A 23,613-nucleotide genomic window follows, 5' to 3' on the forward strand; every position below is an offset into this window, starting at 1 on the left:
TGAAGTTGGGGAGATTGTAATATCAAAAATCTGCTCCTGGATCATCCTGGGACGATCAGTGGAAATTCTGCTCCAGAATGTGCCCAGATTTGCTCCAGGTGATTTTCTGTACACATCGTCCAGGCCGATTGGCACTGTAGAAAATGTCGGCCTGAGAATAGTTCTGGGAACCGTCCAGGACGATCCAAATTGGTCTGATCGTCCTGGGACGATCTGGCGATCGGCCGGGCCGATCTGAAGATTATAAAGCTGATTTCAAGTCATTTTGAGGAGAGAGAAAATCATTAAAAATGAAAATATCAGCCGAGGAGAGAGAAAGTCGAGAGATTTTGGATATTACAGTTATTGACCAGAGATAATTGATTTGATTGATTCCATTGATACAGTGTTAATTTAACTACTATTATCGAGACGACGATTTTTCTCTATCGATTTGATTGGATTCTTACGAGATTTGACGTATGTATTGATTTATTGAACTTTATGGATTTCTTCCTACTGTTTATCTATTCTTTTACTGATGATTGTGGATTGTATCGGTCATGCATTGATTACTGATGTCCGTATCTGCTGCATAGATTCACTGATCATTTGTAATTGACTGTTATGAATTTGATGGATTGTTATGCATATTGTTTCAGTACCGTGCTTTGATTTCAGTTGTAGGTATTAGGTGACTTGCTGGGCTTTTTGAAGCTCATTATATGTGGTTAATATTTTCAGGTCAGGGCAAGTGAGCAGAAGATTGAGATTGATTAAGAATCCTCAGATTTTTGTTCTTTTTTGTTATAGTGATCCTTTTATACTCAGGACAAGATAGATTTCATTTCATGTGATCATTTTGTAGAACCTGAGTATTGTATATGAACTTTTGGGATATGAATAGAATTGTACATTGATGTTTTAAATTATAAAATTTTGTTAGACTGTTTGTTATTGATTGAAGACTATAGATAGCTCTAGTAAATTATTGATGGTTTTAATGGATTGACTGAAATTCTTTCTAAGTTAGATCTTGGGGCGTTACAATTTTTTCTCTGAATCTACATGAAAGTTTGCAAACGACTTTCAAGAAATTCATGAGATGTTGTAGCCAAGCGTGTAACCCAATCACTCCACCCTTCACGTTCTCCCAAACCCAAACTAGGAGAATGCATGTTTTATCTTGAACAACAAATGTTCAAGGAATGTTCATTAATATGCAACCTCTAAGTTGCAATTCCTTCCCTCTTTACTACAAGCCAAGATTGTGGGATAATATCCAAATCTGTTTTCATGCACTCAAACCCAAATTGGGAGGATGTATATCTTCTCTTTGAACACCAAGTGTTTAAGGGATTCCCTGAATTGTTGGATCTTAGAAACAAATTCTAAGCTCCCCTTGTTTGTAGACATAAAAAAATATACATCAACAAAAAACCATTCTTTCTTCCTCTTTGCGTGATAATTTGAAGTCCCTTAACACTTCAACAACATCATTACATAAACCTTTTAATTCAAAACCCAATTCTAGGTTCCTTCATTTCATTTGTTGGAAACACTAAACCAACAAATGCTTTCTTTACTAGTGGCCTTCAAAGCCCATATAGATGTGCCCAAATGACCTCTAAACGGGCTTAAAAAGACATAAGCAAAGCCTTAGGATCCAAATCATGGGGGTGCTCCACCATTCTTTCATTCCAAATTAAGTGAATGTATGTCTCCTTCTTTGAATACCAAATATTCAAAGAAATTCCTTCCAACTTGTAACCCATTAATTATATATTTCATTCCCTCTTTATATAACTCAAAGGTAATATAAATATTCTCATTCTCCTAAACCCAAAGTAGGAGAGTGTACCCCCCTCTCCTTGAACATCAAATATTCAAAGAGCACTCAGAAGTTTGCAACCCAAAGTTGCATCTTCTTTTCTCATTCTACAACTCAAAAAGTATAGGAATTCCTATCATCCCACTAACTCAAATTAGATTGGTGAATGTCCTCTTCTTTGAACACCAAATATTCAAAGAAAATCTTTCACTTTGCAACCTTCAAGTTGCTTTTCCTCCTTTCTTCTCTACAAACCTAATTTGTAGAGAAGTTCCTTTCTTTCTATAACTCGAAAGTTGTATGAAACTCTTATTCATTGAACTCATGTAGAGTGAATTAAATCTATAAAAAATCACCTATTTTTTGAATAATATCAGTAAGTAGTTCGATCCAAATTATTTATTTATTGAACCAAATTCAACAAATAATTCCATATCAAGCAAAGGAGTCAAACTCCTAGCTTTCTTTTATACTCCTAACCCTAACTGGGTGAATTCTTCTATTTGGATACCTAATAAGTCCAAAGAATCCTTGATGGGTAACCCAAATCTATACATCACTCTCTTATATTTGCTTAATCTAATTCTAGCAAACTAAATTCTCATCATTGAACATAAAAGTTCTATGATAATTCCTCTTGATTTGTAGCCTTAAAGTTACAAATTCTCCTTACCTATTGAGCTAAAATCAATAAGTGACTCACCTTTGTTTGCCTAATCAAAATTAAGCAAATGAAACTCCACTCCTTGAATACAAAATTCAAAGAGACATTTTTTAGATTTTTAGCCTCAAAGCTATTAATCTTCCCTCGCTTCTATAGTTTATAAAGGCCTTAGAATATGTCCTATCCTAGCCCAAAAGCTATAGGTTCTCTCTCCTAAAACTCCAAAGTTGTAGGAGATTTCTCCCTTCTTTAGCTCCAAAAGCTTAAGGGAGTTCTCCAATATTTAGCCCAAAAGCTAAATATTAAATTCCTACACCCCCTTTCTAGCTACAAAGCTAGGAAGAATCTTTCGATAATTGGCTCAAAAGTTATATGTTAAACACCTTTTTCTTAGATCCAAACTTTAAGTGAAACACCCTTAGTGTGCCATACCACACAAGCCTCACAAACTTAGGTGCACAATCCCTTAGGAATGCTAGGATTAGGATTTTTCTTTTTGTGCGCATGTGATTGATGATTTGTTGTGAATGTCCTTTTAGATTGTATGCATTGTGGGCACTTGTTCTTAAGTGGTTAGTGTAGAAATATACATGTTCTTCTTGCAGGTGGCCTTGTCCAAGAGGGGGTAAAATAAATCATGATTATTCTAATACTATTTTCTTGTAGGCACTGCTTAAAACCTCCCAAGAGGAATGACCAATAGGGTAGAAGCAGATGTTTGACACTTGAAATGCTGAAAAAAAATTTATGGATATGATATATTATATAAACTGCCTTCCGTCTCTATTTTGTATATTTGAGTCTTTTACATTTTCTGCCATGTATTTGATTAGATCTAAGATGTAAAACTTTTGGGGTTTGGACTAGAAGGGAAGGTGGATTGAGAAAAGATGTACCCCCTTTTGAGGTGAAGCCTAAAGATCCATTTGAAAGTTAAAGTTTGAAGACCCCCACAAGTAGAGTTTTTAATATTAACTGGGTTGTATAATGGAAGAAAACTCAACTGCCAAAACTATTTGTAATAATTAAGACATTACTTGCATTTTTATTTTGGTTGATTTACATGCATGTGTTGTTTGTTTACTGAGTGCGCAATAGAACAACATATTTTTCCTAGGTTTCTTCTATTATTTTATTTGGGAGTGACTTGGACTTTGAAGGGGTAGGCTCTTAGAACAAAATAAGATTTCTATCATTTAAAATGTAAACAACTTAAAATCAATTTAGGCTCCACGATTTTCTAACAAAAGAAACTTACATGGCTCCTTTTCAAGGAGCCAAGTTTTCAAAAACTTAAATTGAGCATGCATTATGCATACCTTATATAACTAGGCATCTTGGACTCAAAATTAAGTTATAAGCCCCTCTTCTTAAAAAAAATAGCCTTCACACTCTTTAAATACATTAAAACTGAAATATATGATTTTAAAAATGATTAGGAGGGTCTAGTTGGTAGTCCTTTCTAGACAGAACAATAAATTCAGAGGTCGGGCTAGCTATGCCTCATATGAGGTGTAGCTTATAAGTTCCTTTTGCATTTTGTTAGACTTAGGTTCGAGGTACTGCTGATTAGTAGTCTTCACCTTAGTTTTAGGATCCGAGGCAAATAATTGATTCCAATCATCATATAAGCCATCATCTTTCGTACAATTCCTCCAACATGTATTGTTGAATATAAGCCCCGACCTTCTAATTAAAATGATTAACTTAAAAAAAATTAAAGTTCAAAAATGTAAAGCCCAAAATAAGGTAGTACGAGCATCTCTGAGATTTCTCAGAATCAAGTGCTCCTACTTCACCTTTTTTGGCTTTGATTCCAAAAATCTGATTCTAAGTTGATCCATTTTTCCTTGAATCTCATAAAGGCCAAGACCTTTAAGTAAGACTTTCATGGATTCTTAAAAAAAAATTAACCAATGTCTAAAATGACTTTCAAAAGAAAAGGAAACCCCTAGTTTAATCAAAAGTATTCTTAAGCATCAAAGCTTGAGGTATAATTAACCATAGGGGTTTTCCCCTATAGGAGATATGTACCCCATAAATAAATGAAACCCCATTCGACCAAACATTGATGGGGGAATCTCTGTTTAAAATTGTAAATTTTATCATTGAGTCCATAAAGAAATAATATTTTTACCCTCAAAGGTAAATATCATCATTCTTATGACATACTTGATCATAAATTATGCAATCAGTTTGAGGACTACAAAAATTCTCCAACAATGTCATAGTGTTAAATCAGTTATTCCAACAATTATTGTGACAGTTCAATCAATTAACCACACATATCATAACATTTTTTGTTATTAAGATTTGGCAAGCGCCATAATAATGTCTCCAACACCACGGTGTAATGTCAAAATCAGTATGAATTCAATTATAGTGCCACGGTGGTGGTCTTTATCAGTATCGTAGTGTTCGTAGGTGTCAAACACCATAGTGGGTGCTGGATCAAAAAGCAACACTTTGATTTCATGAACGAAGCACCGTAGCGCCACATGTCTTGCACCGTCTCAACATTTATTGATTTGAATATTGTCATTTTTTATCTACTAGCACCACAATGCCGGCTTCTTCAATGTCGTAATGCTCGCAGTGTTAATAAATAGGATTTTGTTTGTTCTATTTGTTCAATTGCATTTTCATTCCTCTATTTAATCTCAAACTCTGTATTTTTTCTTACTTGCGTGCAATGGATCCAAAGATGTTTAGAAAAAATAGATGTTCCTTTTTTTGTGATAAGAGTAAGTTCATTTCTGCTGATGTGGTGTAAAGGTTTATGGATTTATTAGTTAGCAAGCAACTGATTCCTGAGCGAGGTTTCTAAAATCCTAGTATCCATATCATACATATCATTGTTAGTAGGGGTTGAGATCATTTCTATGAGGATCCCTTTGCAGCAATTGTAAATGTTGTTAGTAATTTTTTTGCTAATGGAAAATAGGTAGTAGAAAAAAATGTTATATGAGGAATAAATGGGTCCCTTTTGATTTTATTGCTATAAACCACCTTTATAAGATTAAAAATTTTGAGTTTGATGCGTACGCTTCTTTTTGTGGAACCACTTGTGGACAAAATTATTTGTTATGTATGTGTAATGATGACCACTCAATTTGCTTTAAAATAAATTTTTAATCAAATTTACATGATTAGTGTTAATTATTTGGAAGAATAAACTAACACCGCTTTATTGATTTGAGATTTTTTTTTTTGTATTTAAACTCAACATAGGGGATGTAACAATTATTCCCAAGGATAAAATCTACATTCACCTATCATTTCAAATATGAATTTGACTTAGGATAAGCATTAGTAAACATCCATAGATTTTTTCCTTCTCTTAGTGAACTAAGAGAGGGTTAATTTTAAATTAGGATCTTGGGTTCCTATAGAGAAAATTTTCAATGAAAGTGGAGATTAGATTCTAAATTTATAATAAAATTATGTATATAGGAAATTTGCATTTGATATTAGAAAATATCAATTGTCCCTTTGAAAATATTATTATATTTTATAAAAATATATTTGTATTTAACATATATATACATATTTATTATTTATTAGGAATAAGAGATGTGCAGATACAATGAGGTTTATGCCTTCTTGCAATGAGTAGCCAGCTAACATCCTATTTCACAAGCAATCATCCTAGATGAAATGTAGGATAAAAATAGCTATATCATAAGAGTTCGAAGTAGTAAATTAGACTCCAAATTAGTGACTCAAGATGAATTTTCACTTTAAGTTCAAGTGACACTATTGAGAAGACTCACTAAGAACTCTAAATTTTATCTTATTTAATTAATCCAACAAAATTTTCTAACCGCCAAAATTTCAAAGAAATTTTGGTTGCATAATAGCCTTATCTCAACTAGAATAGCATAGCATCATCCGGGCGTAAGAGGACCCCACTACCTTGTCGTGGGCTTGTATGCTGGGCTAGTATACGTTGTAGAAAATAAAATCTATATATGCATGCATGTCAGGGTAAAGATATTCGTGTATATAGTACCCAATAATGTATCAACCAAGATCCATTATATGTGTTCCTACAAACTCCAGAACTCATACACCGAGAACAACTTAGAAAAATTCTACCCATTAAATCAATCTAACACCCATATGATGCAGTGCATGTATGCAATGTAAATAAAAGGGAAAGCAGTGTGTATAAATTTTTTTATTAATTCACTTTGAATATTTACAATAGATTTTGACTCTGAAGAAAAGAAAGGTGGTCAAGCTCCACCACAACAAATCTGTGTTCTAAGCCTATCATATATATAATCAGATATACCTATTGAATGTCTTCGAGCTCCAAGTCTTCTATAGAATTCCAAAAGAGATTATCCCCCAAAGGTAGGGATATCATCTTTTGGAGCCCCACTTGTATATATGTAAGCATGCATATATGATTCTTTACAACTCTGGACACTGTACAACTCAATCTATATACAAATATTCTTTTAATTAAGCAGAACACTTTCTTGTGGGTTCGACACTCTACTCTTTTACTTTATTACTTGATTCGACACGTATACTTATGTAATTTAGTTGATTTTTTACTAAATTTTTATAAAAAAATCTAAACATATTTCAAACTCATCGAGTCGCATATTAGCTCACCCCTAGCCCCCATCAAGTACCATGCTCAAATCATAATTAAACATTATTTGAAATATGATTGAATTATATTTGAACTACGATCGAACAATCTTCAAACCAAGATTGAATCATCTTCGAACCATCTTAGATCATATTTTAAATAATCTTTGAACGGTGATCAAATAATGATTGAACCATGTTCGAAAAATATTCAAATTATGATTGAACCATCTTAGAATTTGATCATAATTTAAGTAATCTTAGATTCATAATTGAATCATTATCAAACATAATGTGAAAACATGTTCCAATATTGTTTAGTCATATACCAACTAAGGTAGGTCCTTTGGTGATGGTGTGACCTATAATATTGTGATGCAGAATGTTGATCTTTAAAAAAGAAATAGAAAATTAAGTATAATATTACATAGATGAAGATGCTCAGCTGGATGAGGACTTTACTTTTAGAAATAGAATGTGAAAATAATATATATGTAAAATTATTGGAGTAGCTCTACTGGAGATTAATATTAGAAACAATTGCCTCAGACGGTTTGGTCAAATCTAATGTTGGCCTTCTGATGATTCTAGAGAGTAGATATATTAGATCCTATAAATGTTTTAAAAAAACATAGAGATAGATTTAAAAGATTTTATTAGAAAATATTTAATTTAAAAAAAATGAGAATTTCATCGACATAATAAATTAAATAAAAAAAAAAAAAAATCATGTAGCCAAAGCGTCGCCAATATCGTGGAGTTTGGCAATACTCCGAAGTCCGACACTAACCACTGTATTACGGTTTGGCTTATGACTGCGCGCTCCTTCTTCTCGTGCTCCATCAAGTCTTTCAATTACCATCGCCATTTCTCAGCGATTGAAGCTCCCCGCTCTCACGTATTCATGTCGTACCGCCCAAACTTCCAGGGCTTCCGGCGCGGCGGCGGTGGCGGCGGTGGCGGCGGAGGACGAGGAAGGGGAGGCGGCGGGAGAGGCAGCGGCCGGAGAGGTGGCAGTGGCGGCGGTCGAGGAGAGCAGCGGTGGTGGGACCCTCAATGGAGAGCCGAGCGTCTCCGCCAAATGGCTGGGCCGGTGTTTACCTACTTTTTCGCCTCGATTTTTTTTTCTCGGCTTGGGTTTCACTCGAAGATTGCACCTTTCTTAGGGTTTATGTTATTTGACATGTAATTTGTATTCGTAACATATTTTGATAGATTGAATGTGGCTAATTTTCTGATGACATGGGGGCCTTTATTTTGCAAAAAATATTTTGTTTGCTGATCATCGTGCTTGTCTAGGCTTATTACAAGTTGGTTGAATTGGAATGGGAATCTTAAGGTACTGTTTGGCTACATGTAGGATTTAACTCAGTTGCATTTAGCAAATCCTGTGAATCTATATTCGGTAAATCATCGAGAGGATTTAAAACCGAAAATTGACATTTCAAATTATTAAATCTTGATAGGCTGTGCGGCTAGTTGTTTTAGGGTTTAAGATTCGTAAGAGTAAGAAATTCTTAAGTTTATTAAATCTTTTGAATGATGGGATTTGACAAATCCCAAGTTTAATCGAGAACCGAGCTGAAATGTGTTTTTTAAAACAATAGAATCTAAAGTTACCAAAAATATGTTTGATAGGATTTAAGCTAAATAGTGCTTAAATATTGCTTAAAATAGGATACCAAACAGCCCCTTAAAGTTCTCACCTCGATTCATATTTCTTAAATGCATCCTTTGGAAGAGGTGATAGGCTGTAATTTTGAAGGATTTTTCTTCTTTAACCTGCCATTTGACGTGCAATAAATCAAGATATTGGCTCATTGTATGGATTACATAGGAGGATTTAATATACAATAATTGTTTTATTGATCAGCATGCTTGTCAAGTCTTTACTACTATTTGGTTTAATTGATAACCAGGGACTGGTCTTGAATGGGAGTCTCACTACAGGATATTCATCAATTACCGGTGGCCTGGACCGGCGGTTGTCTAGCCGCCATTATTAACGGCGGTTTATTCGGCGGTTCGGCCGCCGTTTAATACCGACGGCCTAACCGGCCGTTATGCAAGCTTATGCTGCCGGAAAGAGCGGCGGTAAACCGCCGGCCTTAAAAGGTACCGGTGGTATACTGGCGGCTAAAACCGCTGGTGTTAAGTAATTTAATTACTGGCGGTTTGAGCCGCCGGTAAAAGCCCTAAAATTAACCAGCCCGAGTCTCCCATTTCATTTCATCTCCTCAGCCCTCTCTCTTCGGCTGCGCTCACTCCTCTCCTCCGCCCGCCCTCTCGCGCGACCGAGCTGTCTTCGGCCGCCGACGATCACACCGGCCGCTCTCGAACTCCCCACTGCAAGGCCGCCGATGAACTTTTATTTCCCATGTGCGACGCCGCCTCTGAGGTGAGCTTTTTTTATTTTTATTTTTTATGTATTTTGTCATGGATGTTTTTGTTCTCACTAGAGAGACATTTGCGAGAGAATGTACCTTGTTGCATGCTTTTTGTTGATGATATTTTACTTGTATGCTTTTTGTTCTCACTAGACTAGAGAAGGAGTTGAAGGTAAACTCGAATTATGGAGGTCAACTATAGAGTCTAAATGTTTTCGCTTGAGTAGATCTAAAACTGAATATATGGGGTGTAATTTTAGTAGCAATAGACCTATTGAGCGGTTTGTGACTTAATTTGGGCTTTACCCCTAGAGATAGAATATGGAATGAGCATATACATGAAAATGTTAGAGTACCTCCAGTGGATGATGAGATTAGAGAGTGTCGCCTTAGATGTACCTTGGTGTATGCTTTAGATATCTTGGATCTTTTGTTCAGAGTGATGATGAAATAGAAGGGGATGTTATCAGCACAATTCAAGTTGGATGGTTGAAATGGAGGAATGAATCGGGCTTGTTATTGTGTGATAGAATAATCCTCCTCAAACTTTAGTAAAAATTCTATAAGATGGTGGTGAGATCTGCAATGCTTTATGGTGCCGAATCATGGTCAATAAAAGAGAAGGAAGAGTGGCTTAACCCTTAGAGATAGGATACGAAGTGAGCATATACGTGATAAGGTTGGAGTAGCTCCAGTGGAAGATAAGATTAGAGAGAGTCGCTTTACATGGTTTTTTCACATTAAACGGAGGCCTTCTGATGACCCGGTAAGGAAAGTTGAGGTATTAGATTAAACTTATGTTAATAAAGGTAGAGTTAGACAATGCATTTTAATTCAAGTAAAATATACTTGTTCGAAAGTATAGCACGTACACTTGTTAAGGTTGACACACGTGTTCTAAAAAATATTTGTGATAATTGCTGTGATGGATTATAGTGGCGTGTTGCCCAAAATTGTGGTTATTGTTTTCTGTGCAAGTTTAGAGTTTAGGGTGAAAATCCCTCAAATAGAGGGGAGACTGTCAATTTTTTTTTTCAGGTGCTACAGGTTTCCGGCAGCTACCCGGCAGTTTAGCCGCCGGAAACTTCGATACCGTACGGCTGATTGACGCCGCCGGAAATTCCTTATAACCGCTGGTATTTACAGGCGGTTTACCGACGCAGTCCGGCGGTAGTTCGGCGACACACCGGCGGCTACAACCGTCAGCAATTCCTTTGGCTATGACCGCCGGTATATTTGTACCAGCGGTCAGACGGCCGAGAAGCCGCCGGTAAAACCACCGGCGATAACCGGCGGTGTATGCCGCTGGAATGCCGTCGGTGAAATAAACTGCCGGAAAAATGCCACCGGTAATGATTTCCGGCGCCGTTTTTTCCGGCGGTGTGACAACCGCCGAAAAGCCGCCGGTGTTATTTAGAACCGCCGGAAATATGAGTGAACCACCGGCAAAAACCGCCGGTAATGAGTAAATTTCCTGTAGTGTCTTAAGTTCTCACGCTCAATTGAAGTAGTGGTGCTGCTTCATATATTACTTCAAATGAAGGTTAACCCCATAGGTATTTCTGCTCAGTATTATTAGTCTTGTATTTGGATTAAGTGGAAAGCTGTTTAGTCGTCAAGCAGGTTAAGTATTGATTAGTTGTGCAATTTTGTTTTGTATGTTGGTGAGGTAACATAGCATACAGTTTAATGACTTAACATGAACCTAGATGAGCGGAAGGTTAATTTGAAAGCAGGTTAACATGGCTGAACCATTAACTCGGGTTTGAGTTAAGTTAAATTTGACAATTTGGCATTTATTTTGGGTCATGGCCTAGTTACTAGCAAGATGATTCGTACTCAAGCTTCATGCAACATAATCTTTTATATTGTTTTGGACTTCTTTTATACTGTTTTGGACCATCTTAATCTGCAAAATATAGCTGATTTTTTATTTACTATTTATTGTGGAAGGTCCTCGATCATATTTAGAACTGGAATTTGGTATTGTGATCTTGATTCTACTACAAACATGTTCTCTTAAAGGCTAAAATTGAAAGCGAGTCATAAATGCACTATTTTTACAGTGGTTCTCCATGCCAAACTTAAAATGGTAGTTTATTCCACCTTTATTTATATGGAAGGACAGAGAAGAGAAATTCTCCAATAGGAAGTTGTTGAAGCATATAACCGTTTTACTAGTAACCCAAACCTCCTATTGTAGCACTTATAATGTCCTTAATCCTGATATTGAAAAAGCATACCTTTCTTGGGTCTAAACTATTAACGTATCTTGAGTTGCTGATCAGAGTACTGATAAGTGTTTTTTTCTTGCTATTTTTTTTTGTTATTTTGCTATGATCTTTTACTCTTTTGCTGCTTTAGGGAATCATAGAGAATCTGCTTTTGACGCTGTGATCCAGATATATATAAACTTTGAACTTGTAAATATTGTTTTATTTTTTTTTTTATTTTTTATTTTATTTTCAGGTGGAAAAGTTGGATCCAAATGAATGGCAGACTAAACTGCAGCAGTTGAATGATGGTTGTCAGCAGGAGCTAATTGTTAACCGTAATTTTGGGCGTGAAGGACAACTTACTCTTGAAGATATGGCTCATCGGCATGACCTTTATTTGTAAGTTTATATGGCAGTTTATTTCGTCCTTCAGGGGACCACCAAAATATATTATGTTTGCATATTTGATCTAAATCTATAACTGCAGTTCTTGATACTTTATACAAATTTGCAGATCTATTTTAGGTTGTTTCATTCCTTCTCCTTTATTTTCTGTCGACATTATCATTTTCATGGTGTTTTATAGTAGCTATAGACAGCTTAGTCCCAATGCATCTTCAATCTTTCTTTTATCACGTAATTGCTAAACTTTCTTTTAAGATGCTTGATGTTTATTTAAATTTTTCTGCTTTTTATTGGTAACAAAGCCATGCTTACAACAAAGGGAAGTCACTAGTTTTCAGCAAAGTTCCGTTACCAGATTATCGGGCCGATCTAGATGAGCGGCATGGATCAACGCAGAAAGAGGTAGCGATGATGACATCTGGCAGTATGCTCTATGTTCTCATGCAATTTTCTATACCTTTTTTTTTTCTTAAATTATTCTCTCTGCAGATTGTCATGTCTGTAGAAACTGAGAGAAAAGTTGAAAGTCTCCTTGCAAAATCAAAAGAGGCAGGGACCATAAGTGATTCTTGCAGTACTTCCAGCCAAACAAGAAAACATGATTCTTGGATTTCATCCACTGAGTCAATAAAAGAATATTCATCCGATACTGTTGCTTCTAAATTTGAATTGATTAAAGAAAGACAGCCTGATTCTGCCAAGGAGAAGTTCAGTGTTGAACTTAGAGACCTACAGATTTCTAAGAAGGTAACTTTTGTTAGTCCTAAATGCTTAGTCATTTCTAATCACATGTGGGAAAGTTTTACAAGTAATCCTCCAAGACTTCTTGGTTACGTTATTACTATGTTAAGGTTGATTTTGTACCAAAATTCAATGATTGGTCGTTCTTTTCAGGCAACTTGCAGTGCAAAAGCTATGCAGTCTTTTAGGGAAAAACTGCCAGCATACAAGTTTAAAGACGATTTTTTAAAATCTGTGTCATGCAACCAGGTATTTATTTATTTATTTTTGTGGTATCAAACTTCTTTCATTCATGTCACCCTTCTTATTTCTTGATTTCATAATGTATCTTGGTGTGGTCTTGGTACTTAATTAAATAATAGTTAAACCGACTGATAGCTAAGTCCAGGGGTGCCATATAGTCGAGCCGACCTTAACCCAAAATTGAAGATTATGATTTCCGCTCAAGCCGAGTTTGAGTCAAGATGAAAATGATTGATTTAGAGTTGATTTTGAGCTAATTCGATCTGTAATTTTAATTGCTAAATCTTTATATATGTATTTAATATTTATTTATAAAGTTATATATATATTTATAAAGTTATATATATATATATATATAATGCAATGCATAAGCACTAATTGAAATATAGAAGATGTATATTCATTCATCAACAAAAAGTTTTTTTGGGCATGTAGCATTATGGATTATATTTGGCATATTTTTGTACTGTGAGGAGAGAGGGTTATTCAGCTTAATTTTCAAACTTGGGGTTTGATTCAAATCAACAGTTGACCAATTTATTTTGAGTCAATCTTGAGCCAGGCAAGGTTGGATCGTCTTGAGATTGGATTACTCATGTACCTATTATCAACCTTGAGTATAGGATGTGATAAAAATTCAATGAACTTTAATCAAAATATAAGATATCAACTTTACAACGGGCTTAATTTTTGAAAATTATGCAACTTAGAAGTTGTTCTTTAGAAATGAAAGTGTTTTCTTCTGCAATAGGGAATGGTGTAAGTTTAACTATTGATTTTAGTCCATATCTCCATAGTGTTTTCTCACCCGTTTCCTTTGTTTCTTTCTGACCCATTTCACTAGTTGAATGGTTATCTTTGTTCCATGTTTTGCTTGCCTTAACAAAGCTTCCGACTATATGAAAAATTGATCCCTTTCCCCATTTACGTTTTCCCTGCCGCCATTCCATAAATTTGATGTTTGTTATATAAGAAATGAAGTTTCAGTTCATCAGGATCTATATAGCCTAGTATGGTTCTTCTTGGGTTGTTTTTTCTTTTCAAGGAAATATTCTCTTTCTTAATTGTTAATTCATTTCTTTAACTATATTGCTGGTGGCTTCATTTGCTTTAAATATGCTGCTTCAATTTCATTCCTTTTTATTGAGAGTAAGCCATTGTCCTGCATGTAGCTTTCAAGTTGCCGGAAAATTGATCCTTTACCAATTTGGCATTTATCCAGCTGAATTTTAAAAATTGATGCCAAATATCTGTGTAAGGAGTTAAGTTACAGTTCAGAATGATCTGGATAGCCTACTATAATTTCCGGTGGGTTTAATGTTTTCAAGGAAATTTTCTTTCAGAATTACTAATTCATTTTTCTCTATTCATGGTCTAGTTAGGGTTATTCCCCTTATTAGCATTCATCAATTCTCTCCCTTTTGTTGAGTTGTCCTTAGAAGACTATACTTTGCCATGTTTGTTATACATTCTCTTTTAATCCAGCTTCTTTTGGGTATGATTTAGTTTAATATTGATGCATTCCTTTCTTCCTAGCTTATTTTGAATAAAGGAATAGGAAGGAAAACGATTGCACTTAAGGTAATTTGACAAGAAGTTATGCAACAGATATACCATAATTTACGACATATATAGCATTTTATAGGCACGAATGGAAATCAGTGATTTAGAAGCTGATCCAAATTAGATGGCATAAGGCTAATGTGATGATTATTATCTTTAATGAATCTCAATTCTTCATTTCAAATTATTTTTTAATGGTTTTTAAACTTCTTTTATTGATGAAATAAATTATTTTAACGGTTTTTGTTATATTCACTATTGATTTGGATACTCTAGGAGATTCCATATTTCACACTTGATGTCCCTGTTAATTTTCTTTCTGGTATACAGATTCTAGTTGTCTCTGGAGAGACTGGTTGTGGCAAAACCACACAGCTACCACAATTTATATTGGAGAAGGAAATAGCAAATCTTAATGGTGCAGACTGCAATATAATATGCACTCAACCACGTCGTATATCTGCTATATCTGTAGCAATGAGAGTTGCTTCTGAAAGGGGAGAAAATCTTGGGGAAACTGTTGGTTTCCAGATCCGCCTAGAAGCTAAGCGTTCTGCACAAACCCGACTTCTCTTTTGTACAACTGGCGTGTTATTGCGAAGATTGGTAATGGCATCTTTTATTTTTTCTTGAATGTTGATTTATGCAATCAAAAGCCTTTTTGTTTTTCTTCGGTTTATCTTTTGTTCAATAACTATTTCTCTTGGAGAAAATGGATGCTATTATTTTCAGGGATAAAAATCAATGCAACTACGGTTTATAAGATAATTAATGATGGGAGTCTATTGAAGTTAGGTTGGGTCTTTGTGTAAGGAACTAGACTAAATGAAGATGCTTAATAAACATCTAATTCATTTTTATTGCAAATAATTAGAATTTATGTTTCATTAAGTTTATTTTATTTTTAATTAGGATGAATATCCTTCTTTCTGATAACTTAAGGGTTAAATTTTAATTATTAAATATCATTTAGTTTTGTGTTGGATTAGACTTGATTTCGATTTATGTGACCTTAAATTTGTAACCATATTTATTTTAGTAGTGATTCATGGCTTATGTTAATAATATATTTTTACTATTAATTATCAAATAAATTAAATTATTTTTAGGCCTATTTGAGTGTTATCTCATGATCAAAGGTATGTGTGCGGATTGCTCCAAAGTTGTTTACATGGAGTTTCTCTTCTTTCCTCTATGCCCGCCTCCATCAATCGATATTAGTGCAAGATTCAATAATTTTTTTTCTCTTTGGATTTTTCAAAATTTCTAATTTCAAGACCTTCTCATCATCCTTGTTTAGTAACCACATGTCACTGTCGCCAACACACATAAGTGAATCACGTGTGGTACAAATTGTGTTTGCCGGTCATGAGATTCACATGGATTGCTCACTAGCATCTCTTTTGTAACATCTGCATCTTGAATCACACTTTTAAGAATGTTAGTTAAACTGATGAAAAGAATACCTACAATAGATGGAAATATATTAGCAATAATCTAGCATTCATATGCTTCAGCCCCATAGCATTAAAATAATGAACTCAACTTAACAAGGAGATTATGAAATGCTTAATTGCTTCCACTCTTTTTCTCTTGTAAGTATTATCTATTCGTGACAAGTTTGCGTGCTTCTTTTGAATCTTTGGTATTAGATAGATAGTGTACTGCGTTTTGCTTGGATGTTTTTTGAATGTATGAGAAAGTAAATGTACTTCATATTCTATATGCAAACCTTAGAAGTTTCAATACAACAATCAATATGTTGAATTATTTCTGTTCTGAACAACTTTACCATATCATTTAACGTCAAGATTTTTGTAAAGAAAATTAATACATCAAAGATATAAACACATCTGTTGTGCCAACTAACATCTGCTTATTTCCCTTGTGCAGCGAAATAGTTCAATATTCTTCTCTCAACAATCATTTGAAACAATAATTTCCCTAATATTCTTGGAGAGCGTGATTTACCTTCATCTATAAAGAGAGATGAGGCGGGGGAGAGAGAGAGTGTGTGTGTGGTGCTGGGGACATCTTGGAGCATGTTATGATGCTTCTAGCAAGAAATGGAAATTTAGTTGATAGAAAATGTGTTCATATTTTCAGTAGTATTATTGTTTTCTTGATGTATAAATAACTTGTTAAAAATAGATTGAATTTTAATATTTTCTTTCCACAGTTAACTCAAGTTTGTTTAGGTGGATGAGTGGCTTTACACTTAGAGATAGAATGTAAAGAGAGTATATACATGAAAAGGTTGGAGTAGCTCCACTGGTCAATAATGCAAACTCTCCTAATTTTGGGTGTCAATTTTGTCATGACAATGCATTTAAATGAGAAGTGCATGCAACTAATGACAATCCAAACCTATGCATCATTATTGACTTTGAGATCAAATGATAGCGTCTACCCTAGAGCATGATTGTAGGTGACGGATTGGACACAACATGAGTGCTTGACATGCATTGGAAGGTTGCCGAACACCAATCTGACAACCCTATGCGTGTCGGCTTGTTGAGGGAGGGGGGGGGGGGGGGGTGGCTTAGGGCTTTTTCTATGTTTTCAAGGTTTTACCTCAATCGGGCTGTCCAAGCCAACCATTAAAAAAGCGGACGAGGCTTCCGCATTGAGTCGCACCTCAAGTCGAGGCGGAAGTCATGCGTATCGGAGCTTACGCCTCAAACCATCCAGCGAAGCCTACGATTTTTTTGCACGAGGTGTATGCATCAGAGCGTAACGACGCGAGGCAGTACGAGGCACCATCTCAAAATTTTTTCATCGGTATATATGTAAATACGACACAGCCGATTCGTGTTCATGTATAGGATTAGGGCTTCCTGTGAGAATTGAAAGGCGAACTGAAGGCGTAGCCGTGAGGGAAGGAGACGAAGCCGTGAGTGCAGGAGACGAAGTCGGAAGGAAACAATGCAGGAAATAAAGCCGAAAGCAGGAAACGAAGCCGAAGTTGTGAGTGCAAGAAACGTTTAGGTCTCGGTTAGGTCGGAAGAGCAGGTGAGCGATGTTGTGGGCCTTGACTTTGATGTGTAGTAACAAAAGCTTGAATATCTCCTGATTCAGCTTTCTTTCATTCGTCCGCTCAGTACATGCTCAGTACTGCTAGGTATCGCTAGGTAAATGCTCGGTACCGAGCAGGTATATGCTCGATACCGCTCAGTACATGCTCGGTACCGCTAAGTGCCGAGCAAGTATATGCTCGGAACTGAGCGGTGCCACTAGGTACATGGTCGGTACCGAGCCAGTACCACTCGGTACCGCTTAATATCTTTCCATACAAACAACTTACAAACTTTAAAAATAAGAAGAATTTCAAAATTTCTCTTACAATAAAATTTTGTTCCGGGGGTGCTATGCCCAGAAACCCCCGCAGGTCGAACCCTGTTAGGGGTCAGCGCCCCCTTAGACCCCCGGCAGACCGGTATATTATTGTATTCATGTTGTCTTATTATTGGTAGTACAAATAATTGTTAAAATCTATCATATTGTTGATTTTGTGTTGTGATTTCTTTGCCTGTGAATAAATAAAAATATTGTATATATCAATAATTTGATGTTGATTAATTATTTCTATAAATTATTAGCATGACTATTGGCACAAGAAGGAAAGATCATGCATGAAAATATGAAACTCAAGTTGAAGTGTCAGGCGAAAGTGCAAAGAAGGGATATGTTTATATGAAATGTAATTTCTATGAGAAACACATAACTGGTGGTGTCAAGAAGTGGGTGATGCTTTAGTAGTACAAGTTACTGATAATGCAACTGCATATAAAGCTGCATGAAGAATGTTAATGGAGAAGAGACCTCACCTTTACTGGACTACTTGTGCTGCACATTGTATTTATTTAATGCTTGAGAGGTTGGGACAGTTGCCTCAGCATTAATCAGCCCTATTGAAGGTCAAATTCGTTAGTAAGTTCATATACAATCATTCTTGGGTACTCAATTTAATGAGAAAACTCACTGACAAGGAAATTATTAGACCTGCTGTTACGAGATTTGCTACTGCATATTTAACATTGCAGAGATTCAAGAGTTAAGGCAACCTTTGGAAGCTATGTTTGTTTCTAAAGAATGTGATAAAAGTTCATGGGCAAAAAAATAAGAAGGAAAACAGGTAAAAAAAATTGTTATGAAAGATGATTCATTTTGACGCAGTACAAATTATACTTTGAAGACAACAGCACCATTAGTTAAGGTGCTTAGAATGGTTGATATTGAGAGGGTCCCGACCATGGGATTTATTTATAAAGCAATGAATAGAGCTAAAAAAGTCATTGCAAAAGATTTGATAGATCAAGAAAGTGCCTACAAAGAAATATGAGATATTATAGATGAAAAGTAGGATCGTCAATTACAGCAACACTTACATGCTGCTGCATATTATTTAAACCCTCAATTTCATTATGATAAAGAGGTGAAAACTGATTTGTATGCATGTATGGACAGACTAATTTCTTAAGAAGACTACCTCAAAGTGAATGATTAACTTGAGGAATTTCATTCGAAGAAGGAAATATTTGGATTTAGAGCAGCACAAGCATGCTACTAAACATGATATCCTAGTATATTTATAATTTGTATATTTATAATTTTAATTTTAATATTTATGTTTTAGTTTTCTACTTCAATCAATATTCATAAAATGCTATTCATTTTCATGTAAAATGTTGGTGGAGTCAATTTGGAGATGATGTTCCTGAATTGAAAGCTTTTGCAGTTAAAGTTCTTAGCCTAATATGTTCGGCTTCTGCATGCGAGCTTAATTGGAGCATCTTCAATCAAATTCATACTAAGAGAAGAAATTGATTGACGACAGATCAAATGAATAAACTAGTTTATGTTATGTTTAACAAAAAACTGAAAGATAGACTTCTCAAATTACAGAAACAAGGAAGCATTGATAATGAAATTGACTTTTTACTTGTTGATAATTTACAATTTGATGATGAATGAGTTACTTCTAAGAATGTTGATGTTTCTGAAGTTGAAACAAAACCAGAAACTCATGTTAATGAAGACAATGAATTAACTACTCATGTATATAAAAAAAGAAACAAAGTTATAGGGGATAAAGGAAAAAATATTATAGATGAAGAAGAGTTTGAGGTTGACTTTGACATTAATTATGAAGATTCTTCTGAAGACAATCAAAGTGATGATAAGCCTGCATTGGGTCTTGCCTTAAAAGAATGTTTTATTTTTAAGTGAGTTTATTTTAAATCTTATGTTCCGGTAATATACTAATATTATCTTAGAACAAATCATCAAATTCACAATTGACATAATATTTTGTTATTTTTTATCATTATTCATAATTTTAAATTACTTTTTTTTTTATCATTTTTGAGGCTTACGCCTCGATCCGCCTCAAGGCTTATGCCTCGCCTCGCTTAGCCAAAACGTCTCGATTCCCGATTTCACATTTTAAAACATTAGTCCAAGCGCTCCAATCCAAGCTCCAAATGCTGTCCAAGCTCCTTTGAAGGCACCAAGCTGCTGTCCAAGACGTTCCCGAGGAAGAAGACCGCTGTCCAAGCCGTTCCGGACGTCGCTGCCGCTGTCCAAGACATTCCGGAGGCCTCCTTTGCTGTCCAAGACGTTCCCAAGCCTCCAAACCGCTATTTGGGAGGTTTTGAAGGCTTCTCTTGCTGTTTGGAAACTTCCAAACTGCCTACAACCCGTTGTCCTCATTGTTTTGAGGTTGCCGGAGTTGATTTGGAAGGAAGTAGAAGTCTTCGCAGCAAGTAGACAGACTCCAAGTGTCTCTACTATCCTCCAACACTCCCCTTTTTTCTTAAGAAGAGGAAAAGAGCAGGCTTATGCTCTTCCACTTGAAGAAATGGAGGAAAATATAAAGAAACTTCCCTCTTTTGGTCTAAGAAAGAAGAAAACAGCAGCAAGGAACACCTGCATGTTCGACCGGCTTGTAGAAGCTCACGCGAACACCTCTCCTTTCCTATTTGTCTCTCTCGATCGCTTGGAGACGGATGGCCTGGAGGGCCATCGCTTGAGGAGCCGGCAGCCTGGATGAGCTCGCAGGAAGAGCTCCCCGCCTCTGCCTCCTCCTACTCTGTCTGGGACGGGAAATACAAAGAACACAGGAGAGCCATTCGGCTCTCCCTCTTTTGCCCTACTTGGGACGCACACGAGCCAGAGAGGCCGCCGCCCAAATGCCCCGATCAGGCATCACACACGTGAAATGAGGGATTTTAACATGAAATTGAATGAGATTTCAGATGAAATTTGAGCCCTTGAGTGATGTGGACATCGACCAGAGGTTCAGACATGTGTATCGCCGTAGACAGCGCAGATCGACGGCCACGATTCAGAGTTTATATTTTTAGTTATTCATGTATTTCTTTTATGCATTTTCTTTTATTTCCTATTGTACCCTTAGTATGAGTTGAGTCATGAGAGTAGCCCTGAGGGCAATAGAGTCATTGTACTTTCTTTTGTGTTGGGACCTATATATAGGTCATTTCATGTTGTATTTTGGTTAATGAATATTTGAATGAAAATCTAGTTTTTGTCTCTTTGCTTCTTCTTCTTCTTGTCTTGCATGAGAGCTTGAAGTTAGAGAGGAGATCGAGAGCCCAAGGTGAGGGCGAAAAGCAACACCCACCAGTCATTGGAAGAGTCCGTGACTCGTGGTTTATCCCGGTATTCCGCTCTTCCTCATCTTCCCCAAAACCCGCCGGCCCCAAAGCCATCCAACCCGTCGGCCACCACCCCTCCCTCTTGCCGCCGGCGAGACCTCCTCACCGACCTCCTTTCCCCCATTCTCTACAACGGCTAATTTCGAAATTCGAATTTTGAATTTCGAAAACTTTCCAAATTTGGAACTTCCAAATTAGGAAAGTTTTAACTCCGGTTCATGATAAAATTTCAAATTCAAAGGATTTCAATTTAATCCTCCCTAAATGTCATGAGCCGATTTGGAAACCCAAACCCTTGCTCCCCACACAAAATTCCCCCCATGATGCCGCCGGCCACCTTGGATGGGCCCTCCTTCATGTCTCCATTTAATGCATTAATTACCCTATTAATTTGAGATCAATTTCAAATTAATCCCCCTCCAATTTTGTTTAAAATCTGAGCCTAATTTCAGTTTTGAAATTCTCAAGCTCCCTCCCCCTCTATTAGCCGCCGGCCTCCTCCTTAATGGGTCCAATTAATACCCATTAATTACCCATTAATTCTTTTGCTAATTTGAAACCAATTTCAAATTTCTTTCCCTCCAATTCACACAAATTCTGAAAATTAATTTCAGATTTGTGTAACTCCCTCTCTCCCTTGCTTAACCTAATTTCCCCTCACCCCATCCACCCGCCCACTCCTCCTCTGTTTTGGCCGACCGCCACCCTCACTCCCTCTCTTGGGAAACTTCAGCAAGAAGAAAGAAGAAAGAGACGACGACATCTCTCTACCCAACTCTCTTCAATGTTGAATGGCGGATCCCGAGTTTGAGTGGGGATTAGTTCTTCAACGCCGACAGAGCATTAACATCCTACGATCACCGTGCTTCGACGTAGGATTTGAAGACGAAACCACCGTGGAAGAGTACTTGGAGAGAGTCGTCCCGATCCTTGCAAGCATCTACGACCGACAATTTGCTAAGCACACTTGGAGTCTCGAAAGTCAAACATTCACGCCCTCCTCGTCACCGTCAACTCTCCATGCTAAAGGCCATTGGTGTGGCCACCATCTTCGTGGCATCGTTGAGTTTGTTAAAGGCCTTCTCCTGCTAACCCGAATTGAGTGTGAGTGATCAAGGTACTCATTGTGAAATTTCTAAACATTAGTCGTGGATTTTATTAATTTACCGCATTTGCTTTGTTGTGAACTTTGAGATTCATTATAATCGTGCCTAAATACTAGCTTGAATTGCTTATCATAATATTCTTCAATGAAAAATGCTTGATCTTAATTTGCGAAAGGCCTAATCTTACTTGAGTAAACTTGTGAATCTTAATGATTTCATGTGCAATTCTTGAATGTTTCACATCAACTTCAATTTCAGATTTAGGTTTTAATTTAGCCTAAATCAATCAATTATGGCTGAAATTGAGCCCAAATTGGACTCGACTCAAACCGATTTGGGTCGGTTTGGGGTCCGATCAAGCTAATTTTGCGAAATTAAATTTGAATCGGTGCGAATTGCGTCAAATTGGGTCGACGGGGTTCGATTGGATTGATTTGATTTTATTAAATATAATAGAATTTAATTAATTAAATGGGGTTTAATTTGGGCGCATTTTGGTTCTACGACGTTCGATCGAGGTTGGTTCATGCTCGATGTGAAAATAAACGTCAATAGTGGCCGCAGTTGGAGGGGAAATTTGGTGGGAGGCCGGCGGTTTATTGAGAGGAAGGGAGGGAAGAGAAAGATAGACCACGAGCCCAGACGCTTCTTGCGCTTGTGGTGATCCATTCCCTCACCTAGGGATTTTTCTCCAAGAACTTTAAGCTCTCACAAAAAACACAAGATGCCGAAATTTTCATAATAATAATTCATTCCCAACATAAGCATAGGAGGATATAAATAGTCCCAATACAAGAATAAATAAAACCAAAAGCAACGTTTAAAATGCACATAAAAGGGCGGCGCCTCAAGCGCCAGGCATTTCGATCAAATAACCCTGCAAGCCTACGCATAACGTTTAGTTTATGAGGCTTACGCCAACGTTTTACTGAGGCGCGCCTCCGGCCTCAATATATTTAAGGCAGTCGCCTTTTAAATTTAACCTAATTTTTTTTTTCGTTCGGAACCCCAGTGCCCGACGTGGCACAGCCCTAGTGAAATGTCGATGTGGCATTCAACATTTCAACCTTGTAAAGGTCGAACGGCGGAGTGACGTTTCGATTTCAGTTACAGTAAACTTTTCTGAACTTTTCAAGCATTCATCCGGAGGAATTTCCACGGCTATTCTTCACTCAGTTCTTCTAAGATGGGTCACC

At 36.4% G+C, this 23,613-nt stretch overlaps 1 protein-coding gene across 4 annotated transcripts in view; it reads left to right on the forward strand.

The window, feature by feature from the left end:
* Positions 1–7,824: 7,824 nt before the first annotated feature.
* LOC110109393 (DExH-box ATP-dependent RNA helicase DExH1) overlaps positions 7,825–23,613 on the forward strand; it is a 75,455-nt gene continuing 59,666 nt past the window's right edge. For 3 of the 4 annotated variants that reach the window (XM_020840452.2, XM_020840451.2, XM_028693169.1), the window contains exons 1-6: positions 7,826–8,172; positions 11,936–12,081; positions 12,390–12,489; positions 12,577–12,834; positions 12,982–13,077; positions 14,965–15,240. In XM_020840452.2, the coding sequence (XP_020696111.1) occupies positions 7,891–8,172; positions 11,936–12,081; positions 12,390–12,489; positions 12,577–12,834; positions 12,982–13,077; positions 14,965–15,240 (1,158 nt within the window). In that variant the 5' untranslated portion in view covers positions 7,826–7,890. Of the gene's footprint in view, positions 8,173–11,935; positions 12,082–12,389; positions 12,490–12,576; positions 12,835–12,981; positions 13,078–14,964; positions 15,241–23,613 lie in introns of all 4 variants that reach the window. The other variant, XM_020840453.2, reaches the window with a different exon arrangement.

The sequence above is a fragment of the Dendrobium catenatum genome, unplaced genomic scaffold (assembly GCF_001605985.2).
Source record: "Dendrobium catenatum unplaced genomic scaffold, ASM160598v2 fragScaff_scaffold_231, whole genome shotgun sequence".
NCBI lineage: Eukaryota > Viridiplantae > Streptophyta > Magnoliopsida > Asparagales > Orchidaceae > Dendrobium > Dendrobium catenatum.